The sequence below is a fragment of the Phytophthora parasitica genome, assembly GCF_000247585.1.
Source record: "Phytophthora parasitica INRA-310 unplaced genomic scaffold supercont2.38, whole genome shotgun sequence".
Taxonomy (NCBI): domain Eukaryota; phylum Oomycota; class Peronosporomycetes; order Peronosporales; family Peronosporaceae; genus Phytophthora; species Phytophthora nicotianae.
In genome coordinates this window covers 584,403-599,019 of record NW_008649024.1, presented here as the reverse complement: position 1 = coordinate 599,019, position 14,617 = coordinate 584,403, and the positions used below count along the sequence as shown (strand labels likewise).

The 14,617-nt window shown below is 53.6% G+C and overlaps 5 protein-coding genes across 5 annotated transcripts; 1 reads left to right on the top strand and 4 right to left on the bottom strand.

The window, feature by feature from the left end:
* Positions 1–10: 10 nt before the first annotated feature.
* Positions 11–7,257, bottom strand: PPTG_13258 (hypothetical protein). The gene has a single exon (XM_008910721.1). It carries the CDS (start codon positions 7,016–7,018, stop codon positions 158–160), a length of 6,861 nt encoding a protein of 2,286 aa, XP_008908969.1. The 5' UTR covers positions 7,019–7,257; the 3' UTR covers positions 11–157.
* Positions 7,258–7,930: 673 nt separating this feature from the next.
* PPTG_13257 (hypothetical protein) lies at positions 7,931–10,015 on the bottom strand. Its single transcript, XM_008910720.1, has one exon. The coding sequence runs from the start codon at positions 9,905–9,907 to the stop codon at positions 8,399–8,401; it is 1,509 nt and encodes a 502-aa protein (XP_008908968.1). The 5' UTR covers positions 9,908–10,015; the 3' UTR covers positions 7,931–8,398.
* Positions 10,016–10,048: 33 nt separating this feature from the next.
* On the bottom strand, positions 10,049–11,479 carry PPTG_13256 (hypothetical protein). Its single transcript, XM_008910719.1, has one exon. The coding sequence runs from the start codon at positions 11,388–11,390 to the stop codon at positions 10,302–10,304; it is 1,089 nt and encodes a 362-aa protein (XP_008908967.1). The 5' UTR covers positions 11,391–11,479; the 3' UTR covers positions 10,049–10,301.
* A 43-nt stretch (positions 11,480–11,522) lies between these two features.
* On the top strand, positions 11,523–12,130 carry PPTG_13255 (hypothetical protein). The gene has a single exon (XM_008910718.1). It carries the CDS (start codon positions 11,541–11,543, stop codon positions 12,075–12,077), a length of 537 nt encoding a protein of 178 aa, XP_008908966.1. The 5' UTR covers positions 11,523–11,540; the 3' UTR covers positions 12,078–12,130.
* A 243-nt stretch (positions 12,131–12,373) lies between these two features.
* Positions 12,374–14,573, bottom strand: PPTG_13254 (hypothetical protein; the record flags this gene model as incomplete). Its single annotated transcript, XM_008910717.1, has 4 exons — positions 12,374–12,404; positions 12,487–12,761; positions 12,798–14,518; positions 14,555–14,573. The coding sequence occupies 4 exons, from the start codon at positions 14,571–14,573 to the stop codon at positions 12,374–12,376; spliced, it is 2,046 nt and encodes a 681-aa protein (XP_008908965.1).
* Positions 14,574–14,617: the final 44 nt, after the last annotated feature.

The following is a 14,617-nucleotide window of genomic DNA, read 5'->3' as shown; positions in this document are numbered from 1 at the left end:
AACCAATCAATGACTAATATTTTGTCGCTTCAACTTAAATACAACTTGTACGGGGCGATTGAACAATGCATCCCATATATAAAGTTTTGCTTACTTCTCTTTCTTCTCTTCTTTCTCTCCTTCTCTTGACGTGGAGAGGGTATCGATAGAACGGCATCTACAATGCTTGCGAGCCGTTGAGTGTCCGACGAGTACCGCCGTTGACGTTGAGACCAGCTGGAGACTCGAAGTTCGAGTAGCTTCCCTCCTGCGGAGTCAGAGCTGCTGCCGAGTAGTGCGACGACGATCGACGTACGTTGGAGCGAGAGCGCAGGAAGCTCTGCGAACGAGACACACGAGCCACGAAGGACGGTCTGTTACGAGCCGCCTCGGCGTCCTTACGCATCTTCTTCTCGCTCTTGAGCTCAATGGCGCCGTACTTGGAGCTGGCGCACACCACGAACATGAAGACCGTGAGCAGTAGACATAGACCAGCGAAGATCAAGTGGCTGATGGCGAACGACGGCTCCACCACGTAGATCGCGGCCTGGACAGCGTAGTACACGACGAAGGACATGATGATGTATCGTCCATTCTGGTACGGAGGGAACACCTCGATCGCAGTGAGCCACGTGCCACACGTGAGACTCAACGCTCCGCTGACGAAGGCTACAAACACCAAGATCTGAGTGATGACACTATCCTCTTGTTCAGCGAGTCCCATGGCGCCACAGGCGAACGAAAGTGCGGCAGAGAATGGAAGCACGTCCTTGAAGATGGTCTTGCGACGAAGATTGTCCACAGTGAGCAAGCTCAACACGGCGCCGAGGAACGTCATGATGCCGTAGTAAATCTGCCACTTCGATGTCTGCGCGCCAGCTTGGGTAGGAGACGGTTGTACGAGCACACGGTGCAGCAACGCACCCGAAGTGAAGATCGCAAATGTCGCCTGCAACACAATGACCAGCACGATACGGAACGGCACGTTCACACGCCCGCTCTTGACCACGAACGAGTCCTTCAGCTCGCTGACCTCCTCAATCACGTCATGACGCTGACGCAGACGCGTCAACGCTGCTTCAGCCACCTTGGTGTCGTTTCGACGACGGTACTCCCAGTAGTGGCTCTCCGGAAGGAAGAACATGATAGGAACGAGCAGCACGATCGGAATGATACCGAAGATAAACTGCCACTGCCAGTCATGGTACGGCGAGTTGCCCCAGTCCTCCTCCATGGTCGTGGCGTTGATGTTGTTAAGAAGCACCGCCTCGATCATGTAGCCCAGAGCAGCACTAGTGAGGAAGATCAGCACGCCCTTGCCCTTCCAGCCCTGCATACAGATCTCGAAGTTGTACAGAGGACACACGAGCGAGAGCATGGCGATACCTGCCGATGCTAAACAGATTCCGATCAGCACCATTGAACTGGACTCCAGCCACACGAGCGCACAGCCTGCAAACGTCACCAGACACGAGGCCTCGATCGTCCAGCGGCGACCGATTACGTGAGCCAGTCCACCACTCAAGATGGCACCCACAGCAGCGGCAGCAGCAGCGTAGACCTTGATCATAGTCAAGTCCAACGCGCCGTCCAGTGTCTCGTTGTTGTAGTAGATGAATGACTCGTTCACAAAGTTGTCTGACGATGAGTTCACGTATCCCAATGAGAAGATGAGGCACGTCAACCAACCGTACGTGAAGCCACCCAGACCACCCACAACCACACTCAACGAGGCTGCGAACTCACTGCCAGAGCTCAGTGCACGAGAGAATCCGCCGTTGTACATCATACGCGTCTGGATTGTCTTCATGAACGGGAAAGCCGACAGCACCAAGAGCGGGATCGCGAGGAACAGGCCCACAATCACGTCAAAGAAGAAGGCAAGTTCACGCACAAGGCCCCACTTGGCAACAGGCAAGCCGAACAATCCGTGAAGCAGTTGCAGATAGTGTAAAAGCGAGAATAGTCCGGTGAAGATAGCCACAGTCAGCGAGAAACACTTGATTCCGTCCCAATCTTGCATCGGACCCACGATAAACGGGGCCACACCGATGATCACAACCATCAGCACGTACAGCATCGCACGCGGAACACGCGCTTTGTTGCGCAAGCACATTCCCAGGCCAAAGCCACCGATCCACAACACGATAGCAATAGCGCCAATACACGCCAACAGCATTCCAATGTCGCTCAGGCTGAACGAGTAGATGAAGATGTAGTACATGACCAGAGGGTGACGGAATTCACGGACAGCGTACACAAAGCGGCTCATGGGGCCAATAGGGTACATGAGGCTGGCCTCGTAGTTGTAGAAGTCGTTCCACGTGTCTCTCGGGGCCGAAGGACTGCTGCTCATGTGGTTCGGCAACAGTCTTTCCTCCTCCTCTTCCTCCCGCACAGACATGAGCCATGAGAACCAGTATGTGATATCCACACGTGTCTTGGAAAAGTCTAACCCGTCCGTGTTGAACAGGAAGGGCGCAAGCAGCCAACACGTGCCGAGCAGCCATACAGCGAACGAAGCGATGCCATAGTCCTGGCCCTTGGAGCTGTACGAGTTCAGCAGCGTGATATTCGACGGGATCTGGTCGGGGTCAGTGTCGCAATCGAAGTCTGCAGTGGCACAATACTCGGCCAACACATTCGTACCAATACTGAAGTTACCGTACGTTCCAAAGATGATCATCAGACCCATAAGCTCCACAGCCTTGCGGTAGTGCGAGGCAGCGTACTCCTTATAGAAGTTTACCATAGTTTCACGAACGATAGCGAAACCACGACCGGTACCACGGTACTTGGAGCCACCACGCATGATGGCAATATCGTAGAAGTGCGACTTCGTGCCAGTCTCGAAGATGTAGAACACAGGACCGAGCGTCACAATCAGCTCTACAAAGTTCACCACAGCCTGGTGCCAACCGTACTCCACGAACAGCGTGGCGATCAGCGGAATAGTCATCAGCATGCCGAACTGAAAGATAAACTGGGTGTTCATCACCTCGGCGAGATCGTCGAGATAGCTCGTCGTGATAATGGCAGACTCTTCGATTTCTTGGTGCAGCACGATGTACACCTTGCCGTACGCATACGCGAACACACACAGCACAACCAATGCGTTACAGATGTAGAAACCCATGTGGCCGTAGAACATCGAGTTCAAGCGGAAGAAATCCATGCCAGCACCCATTCGGTGAGACTCGCGACTCAGGGAACTTTCAGCGCTACCGTTCGACAACTTGGCCTCAAAAGCGTTAATCTGACTCAAAGTCACATCACGTCCTTTACCGCACTGCATGAACTCTTGATGGGTGACCTTCTCACCGCGAAGCGCCACGTTATAACCAGCAAACACATCCTCAGACAAATTGATACCCTTGCTAGCCTTCGACACACCACCGTTGGACATCACAAACGATTTCTCGAACACATCAGGGTGACCGTAGTGCATACGACTCTGGAGAGGGTTCGCCAGTACACGCTGGGTCAAACTCACGAACACCAGCTCTTGCAGCGTCATGAAGTGCGCCAAAGATGATGCTCGGCCTGTGAAAATGTGCTCCTTCATACCAATAACGGTAACATTCTGTCCGTTTTCCGTAGCTGTGGCCAGGAAGTTGGGGATCTTGAGCGCTTCTTCGAAGTAGTGCTCCTGGTTCATATCAATTGTCTGCACATATTCACCACGCGTGAACGGCAGGGCGATGTTCTGGTTCTCAGGTTTACCCTCACCAACCATAGGGTTGCCAGGTAGCTCATAGCGGTATACCTCAACGATCTCGTCGCCATCCGACTTGACCAACACACAGTCAAAGCGAGGTTCGGTGCCACTGCCAGCGGGCGGGCGAATCGTGTCGACGTAGCTCACACGCCAGTTCGGGTACTTGCGCATAAGCAAGTCGATATCTGCAGCACGCGAGTCTCCAGCAGCGAGTTGATCAGCGTAAATCTGGCAACTGGTCACGTACGAGAACTTCAAGCCAGCAATGCGATCCATGTGCTTGATTTTTTCCAAGTGAGAGATGTTCTCGTCCGAGCCAATCTCCAGCCAACGCAACATCTTCAATGCATCCTCGTACATCATCATTCCATGCACCGTGCGAGCCAACGTTTGTCCTCGCATCGACGCCCAAAGACGAACCTGCGTTGGCGTCTCAGCAAGAGCTTCGTCCATCGAGGCCACACCCACACGCTCAAGGAAGTTGCCCCACTCATCGTCGTGGAAAGTAATCAGGTACTTGAGAATGCTGAGATCGCGTCCCTTCTGCTCCACCTTGCGGAAAAGTGGATTTGAGTCCACACGTCCGTTCAACTCGTCCACAGAGAACAGCACGGTTTCGTTGTAATACGGCGTGACCACAGAGAACGACTTCATCGCAGCAATCGAGTCGATGGTCGGGATCTTCATGTGCAGAGAGTTCAGGAAGAAACTCATGCGACGCTGTGCCTCGTGGCAACGTGGCAGCGCATCAGCAGCATCCAGCGTCAACAGGAAAAAGAGTCGCGTGGAGAGCGACACAACACTCTCGTTCGAACTTGGAGAGGTCGTACGTGTAGGCGAGTTCGAGTCGCGCTGACTGATACGGTCAGCAAAGATCGACAGCAGCTGCTCCTTCTGGTAGGCGAGGTCAGGCGTCATCTTAGCGAATGCAGACTTACGTAACTTCTCCGCCATCCACTCTTCCTCCAGCATAAGCTCAATGCTCTTCAGTAGAGCATCCACACGCTGTACGACAACTAACACCTGGTCATGCGGGAAGCCGAAAGCGGTGCCTGTAGGCCCAACGGTCGGCTCCGGTAAGTCCAGAATGCTCGCAAGCAAGTCGACGACATTTTCGCGCACCAGTCCGATGTGAGTGAGGTTCACGACGCCACTGACTCTGCCTCCAGCCAAGATCTGGTGGAACACACCAATTAGTTCCGTGTCCTGTGGGCCCAAAAGCTGTCGCAAGATCTGGAACATGATGTCGACGCAGTTATTGGCACATCCGAGAACTCCAGCCTTCTTTAACTCCTTGAACAATTGGCCGTCACTCATACGCTTCGTCTTAGCTCTAGCAGCAATATCCGCAGCCGCTTGAGCTTCACCAGCGATCAAAAACACAGGTTCCTCGACAGCTCCAGTGTCTGAGATCTGGTACTGAAGGATGGCAGTCTCACGGTCGTCCAGTAAATCCGACAAGCGGAAGCTGCTCACAACTTCGTTCCACACGACAGCAAAGCGCAGACGACTGTTGGCATCAGGAGCGACGGAACTGGACGACAACGGGTTGTTGTTAATGGCCAGCTGGCCACGGGCAGCAGCAGAGACAATCTTCTCATCGAACAGATTAGGAGCTTGCTGAAGACGCTTGACAAACTCGTTTATGCGAGCTGAGTGACCAATCTTGAGACGGAAACCGATCCAAGCGCCCACGATAGCCTGTGCAATAGCCAGCCAAATCTGGGAATCGTAGATGTACACGAGCACCACAGGAGCCCACATTGCCGCCAGGAACGCAATATTGTGGTCCGATTCGATGATTCCATTCTCTAACTGAGCAGCGGATATATCCACATTGTAGATCTCCACACTGGGTCCAATAAGAGGTTTCACCATAAGTTGCAAGTTAAACATGAACTTGCACACGAAGATAATGGTCCAGAACGTTCCATAGCACAGGAAATCTCCCCAGCTCTGACCCATCGTGCGGCCAATGTACTGCTCACGCGTGCCGTCCATTGAGCTCAGGAATGCTGACCTCCAGATAACTCCACGGAAGAACATCTGCACAATGGAAACGATCACGATCGGCGCCATGTACGCACCAATGAGCATTGGGCCCATTGAGAGCAGGTCGTTGGATCCCACAGACTTGTACGGTGCCACGTTCACAGCCGTGAAGAGGCCAAAGAAGACCGTGTGCCACACAAGCCGGATAAACACCGACACGGCGTACATGATGCGGCTGAAGATGCGTGTGCCATCAATCCAGACGTCTAGCACCACCTTGAGCGACAGCAGACCACTAATTGTCATAAAGATGGAGTAGAAGGCGTGGTTCCGGATGTCCTCGATGTCGGACGTGAAGAAATTCGAGTAAAATTTGAATCCGTCCGTGTCGTCGGGGTCCGAGCGATACGCCACGTAGGCGATAACCACCAGTATATGCAGCATCACAAACAGGAAGAAGTAGATGCGGAAGAAGGCCAGAATCGGGTTGCAGAAGCTGCGGCGCTCCTTGAACGACTTGTAGTCGCGCACATTGACCGCTTCGGCCACGTTAAACTCGTCAAAGTTAAGACACGTGTCTCTCCAGAAGAACTCGTTCACATCGTCGTAGTTGGTCACGTTCTTGTGGTCCACTCCGGCCCCATTCTTCTGTGGCGTCACGTTCCGCATCTTGGCCACAACGGAGTACAGTGGGCGCACAATACGTCGCAGAAACGTTCCTTCCGGTGCATTGGGCAGTTTCTCGATGCCATCTAATTTTGCAGCCATTTTATGGTACAGGAAGCAGAGGCATTCGGGCATGAAGCGCAAGTTGGCGCTTTCTCCCCAGATGAGCAGGAACAGCGCGATCTGGCGCTCTGCCGCGCCAGGATACGGCGCCGTGTCCAGTAGATATGGTTGGGTGCGCAGGAATTGGCACCACTTGATGTAGTTCTTGAAGAACTTGGCGTGAATCGTCTCGATGGCGTTCTCCGTGTCCACGGGAGTTACGGCGGCCTCGAGGATCCTGGACTCGTAGTTGAGTACCCAGCACTCAAAGTGCTCCTTCTGGTTGCGTACGTTGCCCTCCTGGAAGCCAAATTTGGCCTGAAGCAGCTCGAACGAGCCAGCTCCTGGTCGTGGCGGGCGGACGGGCCCAGACGACGTGAGCGCCGCGATGGGCTGCTGCGTCTGTGGATATTTGTCCATGGGTGGACGACTGATACTCACGCCGCGCTCGGCCGCCACGTCCTCCACTGTCTGGTAGTTCGATGCGGCGCGACGACGTGGGGGCGCGGCTGAGACCTGCCGCTGCAGACCGCGGTCCATGGGCTTCTCCTTCTTCATCATCCCCGCGCTGGACCTGGTACCAGGGACAAGACTCCCCCTCTGTTTCCTTCCTTAGCTACCGAGCGGCCTGTGGGCGTTTCGGTGCGCGAGTATATCGTACCGATAGCCACCTACTTGGAGCGAGTGTGCTTCCTTGGTCCGACTGCTGCGCCTTTGGTGAGCTTTGGGGCTGTGAGAGTTGCGTGCGGAATGGGCGAGCGCTTTCCGTTTCCCTTTCCGTCAGTCACGAGCGTCGAGCAGATTGTTCGGGCAAAATGGATGGGGATTAGGGAAGATTCCTTACAAAAGGCAAGTCAAATCCGAACGATAATTTTAGAGCGGAAGTAGGTTCGGAATGGCGCCCATGGTCGCAGGGATGATAGAGAGAGATCAAGGTGAAATCGTGCATGGAAGACCTTGACATAGAGCAGCAAGATCACTTTGCGAGCACTTGGTAGCAAGAACAGCGAGTAGTCAGCGAGCAATGCTCGCCATTGCTCGCCATTGCTCGAGGAGATCCAAATGAAGAGTCAAGATCGAGTAGTCAGAACCCCGCTTAAGTTAAGTGTGGTACGATAGCGACAGGCCAAACTGCAACTTCCGATACAAAAAGGTGTTTCCCAGCTGTCACCTACGACAGCACTCGATACTTTGTGAAAAATGCACAGTATCCTATCAGCCAGAGCTCACCAGCAAGCACTCGAACTCGTACACTTAGTCCACGAGTTGTGGGGCACCATATTGGAAGACCTGGCGCTCTACCTTTGGCCGGCAGCTCTCGCCCGGACAGGCTGGCCGTGCCGCTCCTGGCGTGGTTCGCACGCAACTCCTTGTTGCCACCAGCTGGTGCTCTTCATGCATCGTCTCCCATACTGGAAGCAAGTCACAGCCAGTCGAGTTGCGAAAAAAATCGACAACGCGAAATCGACTTTGCCGGGGGAGCTTCAACATGGCTACATCAAGATTCAAGCTACCCATGTCAACAATGAATACCGCGCGATATTACAATAGCTGATGGAAGAAACACTCCCAAGCTGGAAAGCGAATGTGCTGACCAATTCTATGGTTGAAGTGTATCAAGACGAGTTGATCCCAGTTCCTCGCAGCTACGTCAGAATGATACATTTTCAGGAGCATTTGATTGATGAAGTTCACTATTTTCGATTCGTCCAAAGCGCCCCGATCGCCCCGTGCAAGGAATCAAAGGGAGGCCCATGTTGCCGGCTTCAAAAGCAGGGAGCAGGAACCGCCTCGTCTTTCAAGTCGTCTTCTTGATCATCTTCGCAGAGAGCGTCAGGACAACGAGTTCAGACGGAACGAGATGATGAACAAAGTGCACTGAAGCAACAAAGTCATCATATCATTCACTACAATCAGCAATGAGGTCTCTTCTTTGGACTCTTAGTTCTTGTACTTCATGTCCTCCTCGCTGAAGCCGATGGTCGGGAACTGGCGCACGAACGCAGTCACTTCGCTCTTAAGCGCGTCGACCTTCTGCTGGGCCTCAGCGTCGTCCGCCACGAAGTCCTTGAAGTCCTTCACCTTCTTGACACCCTGGCCACGAGCGCGCTCGTTCAGTTCAGCCGTGAGCTTCACACCGTCGTCGATGAATGCAGCCACCTGCTGGAAGTTCTCCTCCGTGCAGCCACGCGTGGTCAGTGCAGGCGCACCGAGACGAATTCCACCAGGCACGAACGCGCTCTTGTCGCCGGGCACTGTGTTCTTGTTCACCACCATGTTGGCACTCTCAAGCACGAACTCCACGCGGGCACCATCGACGCCACGCGACTTCTTCACGTCCACCAGAGCCAAGTGGTTGTCCGTGCCGTTGGAGACCACATCGTATCCACGCTTCATGAGCTCAGCCACCATAGCACGCGAGTTGGCGATCACCTGCGACTGATAAGCCTTGAACTCCGGGCTCTGCGCCTGCAGCAACGCCGTGCTCAGTGCAGCGATCGTGTGGTTGTGCGGTCCGCCCTGTAGTCCGGGGAACACGGCAAAGTCGATCTTCTGCTGCAGGTCGTACATGACTTCCTTGCCGCTCTTCTTGTCGACGCTCTGCACTCCCTTACGGTAGAAGATCATGGCTCCACGAGGTCCACGCAGCGACTTGTGCGTCGTGGTGGTCACCACGTCCGCGTACTCAAAAGGCGAAGGCACGACGCCAGCAGCAACCAGGCCACTGATGTGAGCCATGTCAGCAAGTAGCACAGCGTCCTGCTGGTCACAGATCTCGCGCATACGCGCGTAGTCGATGGAGCGCGAGTATGCGCTGGTGCCTGCCACAATGAGCTTGGGGCGGAACAGAGCAGCCGTCTTCTCCAGTCCGTCATAGTCAATGAGTCCCGTGCTCTCGTCCAGACGGTAGGGCATGCTCTCGAAGAAGATGGACGTGGCCGAGATCTTCTTGCGGCCGAGCTGGTAGCCGTGCGACAGGTGGCCACCGTGCGGCAGATCCAGCGCCATGATGCGGTCGTGCGGCGCTAGAAGTGCAGTGTACACCTGGAAGTTGGCTGGCGAGCCGGACAGTGACTGCACGTTGACTCCCCACTGCTCCGGGTCCAGATTGAAGGCCTCAAGGGCACGAGCACGGCAGAGCTCCTCGGCCTGGTCGATGATCTGGTTGCCGCCGTAGTAGCGCTGACCAGGGTAACCCTCCGAGTACTTATTGGACATAACGGAGCCCAGAGCGTCAAGCACCGACACAGACGTGCAGTTCTCAGACGCGATGAGGCTGATGCAGTCACGCTGGCGCTGCTTCTCGCGCTCGATGATGTCGAACAGCTGCGGGTCCGACTCGGCCAGCGGCTTGTTCATGGCAGCAGCCCACTGAAGACTCTCGGTGGAGGCATGACGACGCGACAGGAGCGCCGCACGGCGGGTGGGAGCGCGCAGGAAGCCGAGCATCTTATGGCTGGAACGGAGCAAATGCGGGAATGGCTCGGAGCGTTGTTCAAGATCGTAAATGACCACGCACAAAGTTTACTCCTTGAAAGTTTATTTCTTACAATGAAATGAAATATAAGAATGTAAACTTTTGAATTTGAAGTTTGCTTTTTGAAACACTTAGTAATTGGATATAGGAGGGTATTGCCTATCACGACGTCCAAATTACTGCGTGGTGGTCCTAGGATTTGAGGCATTTTGTTTGACACGCTGCTTGTCAGAGCCAATCGAAAGCTCGCTGTTTGGATGCCACGCACGTCCAGCAGATTAGACGCGAGTGATACGCAGTTGAAGTTGTTGCAGTGTTACTTTGCAGTTGCTGCTGTATGTTTCACTCTAATTCGACCATCGCCTTCTAGTTGCTTCGCTGTGCTACGTCGCCCCGCTCAATTTCCCACACGTCGATGCGGTCGGTGGAAAACTCCGGGTGTAATTTGACCGCTGGAATGCGCGTCTTGACGAGGTTGTAGCGCTCCAGTTCGCTAAAAAGCAATCGGTCCGACATGACGCTGCGCTTCTGATACGACATGAGGATCCTCGTCTTCGCGGTTGAATGGCGCAGCAGCGTATCGAAGGTCGCCACGAGCGGAGGGATGAGCTCCTCGACCCACACGACGTCGGACGCCAGCAAGAAGTCGACGTCTCCTAAATCTGTTGGCGGATTGAACCAGTCCAACACCTGAGTCGAGACGTCGCTCTCTACGGGCCTGCCGGTGCTAGCTGCAAGCTTCATCGTCTCCGCCATGTTCCTGGCGAGGTTGTCGACGACATAGTCCAAGTCCGACAGGATCACCTGTCTTGCTCCAAGTAGTGCAGCAGAGATACCCACCAACCCCGTCCCTGCTCCTAATTCCACGACACGACTTCCAGCAATATCACTGCGACGTTGGTACTCTAAATACTTGGCCAGCACCACCGATCCGTCCCACGTCGTCAAACCCGTGCCTTTACCCGAGTTGCCAATTTCTCCAATATGCACCACCCTCCCATCGATCACAAACTTGTCACCTGCTGCCACATCCAAGCCAAAGATTCTTGACGGTAGTGCTAAACAAGTGTGATCTGGAAACAGAGCATCGGCGTTGGTGAGTGTGACGCTTAGTCTTGACCTACGACCTCCAAGCTGGGAGAGCTCCTTGAGTGGTGCAAATTGCTGCTTCTTCTGGTCGTAGACCTCGATCTCCATGCCCAGCTCAGTAGATACTTGGCCATCTGTTCCATTTTCCGTTAAACGCTCCTCTAAACGCTTACGAAGCAGCTCCTGGAGCTCAGTCAACGATGTGGGATAATCCGTCAGCCGTAATGTCATCGGATCTTGCAGTTTCCCTTGCAGTCCAAGCTGCTGCTGCAGTTCCACGCGCAATGTCAGCGGTTGAGACGTAGATGCCATTGTTCTAGCAACGAATAGATACAGCAATAAAGCCAGCAGGGCCAGGATACGCATCGACTTCGGCGACGTCTCGACTGACGTATCTCACACTCCAGCGTCACACCACTTTACGTACTCTTGGTGTACAGGACCAAAAATAGAACGTTCTAGATTTAGATTTCTAAAAGAGGTTAGCTTCAACGTAACCTGCCAATCCCCGACAAGATGCCGAGGACTGGGTGCTTCAACGTTCACATGGCCGTCACTTTGCGACGATCTTCCAAAGCAGCAGTCGACGACGCAGCCACGGCGAGCATGAAGACTCCAGCTGAGCGCGGTCCCGTTCCTATTAGCGGCTATCTGTACAAGATGAAGGCCAAGGAGCGGGTACTCACACCACAGTGGAACAAGCGCTTCTTCGCTCTCGAGGGAACGAAGCTCAAGTACTACCAGAACGAGAACTCTCAAGAGGCGTCCAAGGTCATCGATCTGTTGGGCATCGAGTCCATTCGACGCTTCGAGAACGGCGACCACGGCGTCTTCAGCTTCGTGGTCAAGACCCCGGAGCGCAGCTACTTCCTGCGCGCCGAGAGCAAAGGCGACATGAAGCGCTGGGTCCGCGGCCTCAAGGATCAGCAAGATCTGTGGCGTGCCAAGCTGGAAAAGGGTACTGCACTACCCGACCCAGCCGTGCGCAGACCCAAGCACTACAGTGACTTCCCCCTAGTATCCCAGAGTAGCTCCAGTAGCCTCCGCGCTTAATTACCAACGGAATCAATATTACTTAAGTACCACGCATCACAGCGACTCCCGCGTTAAAAAATTTGTAACCTTCTTATAAAATTGTGGAGTCTAAGCTCCTCCAATTCATACCAATAAACCGGGCCCTCACAAGTCTGGACTTCCATGCTTCGCCTTCTATAAACCCGCGAATTTCGCCCAGCCCGGTGCGCTCTCACACAGCGCGCGAATAAGCGCATGTCGTTTCTCGGAATCCTGCAGCAGACGCGCAAGGTCCGGCACCAGTCGTCCAACGAAGTCTGGGTCGAAGGAGTCCATTAAATATTGGTAAAACTCGTGCGCTGTGATCTGTTCGTTGCCATATTTGCGAGTATGTGACGTGAACGACTTCATCTTCTTCGAATCGCCACCAAATGCAGCGAGTACGGACTCCAAAATTGACTTGTGCAGTAACTGCGCTTCTTCTCCGACCACAGGCTCGATATCCTTAATGGGAAGCGGGATCACGACCTTGTTACGTCTACGACCTGCTGAAGAGGATCCTGCTCTCTCGCGTCCTTCAGATGGAGGAGAAACCAAAGAGTTGCGCTGCTGCTTCTTTGACTCTTTCTCTTTCTTCACTTGCTCCTTGAAGCGCGCAAATGCCTCCAATAATGCATTCTGCTTCTCCTCGTCGGATAGGAGCTTCGCCGAGTTCGGGATGATCTTACTTGCACATTTCGAGCCCACACACTGTCGCACCTGGTCACAGAACTCATCAGCTGTGATCTCATCCAGCCCAAACTTCCGAGACGTGTCCTTGAACTGATCGATCACTGCCTCTTCATTGCCAGGCGAATGCTTCCCAGCCCACGTAGTGATGATGGACATGATCTCAGCATAAATCGCCTTCGTCTCCTGCGAGTTCTGCTGTCGCTCCTCGTCTTGTCGCTGTCGTTCCTCGGCTTCCCGCTTTAATCGTTCAGCCTTCTCAGCCTCAGCAGCAGCACGAGCCGCAGCAGCCTCCTCGTATATGGCTTGGTATTCCTTCGTCTGGTTCTGACGGTAGGCCTTCTTGAATTCTGTAACAAACTCGTCCAGGATAGTAAAGAATTCCATCGGGCCAACCTTCCTCGGATCTTCTCCAAAAGAGCTCACAAGCTCTTGATAAGACGTTTCCAAGCCGTTAAAATCGCGTCCGAGTTCCTCCAGTACTTCTTCTGCGTCCTTCGCAAATGGAGTCATAACTTCATAGAACTTGTCGCCCTCAATGTGATCGTTCTTGGACGCACGCACTTGGCCCTTGAGCATGGCCAGCTCAGTGTTGTAGGACGACAGGTCAGCGCGCAGTTGATCAAGAGACAGTCTCTTGGCTTCAACGATATGGGGCACTTCTCCAGCAAAGGTGATGACGTCCGGGGCCTTCTCTTCCAGCTGACGTAGCAAGAAATGCATTAGCGTGACTCGAGGGTCGATCGACTTCAGAGTGTGTAGCTTCATCAGAGTGTCCAGCTTGAACCCGTAGGCCCCACCACGAGGTGTACTGCCATTCAGATAATTTCCGATGGCCAAAATATGCTCCAACACACGCCGGAACTTGTCGCTCTCCGTCACTTGATCCGTAGCCGCGACTAGTGTATCCAATTGCGCCTGTGTTTCCAGAATACGATTCTCGAACTGCAATTTGAACCTGAAGCACTTGATACGCTGAGTGTAGCGCGGGATAGTCAGTAAATCCAAGAAAAACTTCTCCACGTTTCCTAGTAGCTTCACATCTCCGTCGTAATTCTTGAGCATATCAATCTCTTCCAACGTTGGGGAGATCGAAATGAGCACGTTCAGCACTTCAGAGCCCAATTTCTGGCCGTCTAGTGCGTAGATAGCATTCTTGATATCCTCCGACGACATTTTGAAGCGCGCAATCGCAATGGATACATTTTGCTGTCTCTTCGGGTCGAACAGAAGAACCTCCTTGGGCTGAGCGGGGACTTTTTCAGCTTCTTTCTTCTTCTCGTCAAGCTTCTTCGACGCATCCACCGGATTTTTGCGAAACATCCACTCCATCTCATCCACGTCAAGCTCGGCATGTGAGTCATTCAGCTTCATCCAGACAGTGCTACTAACTACATTAACAGGCACACGGGTCCAGAACAGAGGACGCAATTCGACATTCGGCTTCACGGTCTCTTTCTTCGGAAGTTGAGGTTCCTCAGGCTTCTTGGCGACGGGTTTCTTGCTCACTTTAGATGCCAGACTTGCTTGCAGAGCCGACGGATCCACTTTAACCGCTTCTTTCGGAGGAGGGAGACCCGCTAGAAGACCTCCACCGGTACTGCCCGCCTTCTGATTGGGAGATGGCGCGTCGGGTGTGTCTAGCAAGTCTTCATTCAATCCAGCAGCACTCATCTTCATCTTGACTTGCTCTGGTGGCATCCCCATCTTCACTAGCTTAAAGAACTTCTCGTACGCTGGGTCTTCCTTCACTGTCATCAACTGGTTAGACGTAGCTGCTGGCCTACCAGCACCGGATCCAGGCATCGGCGCATCCAACTTTTGAATTTGAAGTTTGCTTTTTGAAACAC

Coding starts and splice junctions, on each gene's coding strand:
- PPTG_13258 (XM_008910721.1), bottom strand. CDS start 7,018: ATGATGAAGAAGGAGAAGCCCATGGACCGCGGTCTGCAGCGGCAGGTC.
- PPTG_13257 (XM_008910720.1), bottom strand. CDS start 9,907: ATGCTCGGCTTCCTGCGCGCTCCCACCCGCCGTGCGGCGCTCCTGTCG.
- PPTG_13256 (XM_008910719.1), bottom strand. CDS start 11,390: ATGCGTATCCTGGCCCTGCTGGCTTTATTGCTGTATCTATTCGTTGCT.
- PPTG_13255 (XM_008910718.1), top strand. CDS start 11,541: ATGCCGAGGACTGGGTGCTTCAACGTTCACATGGCCGTCACTTTGCGA.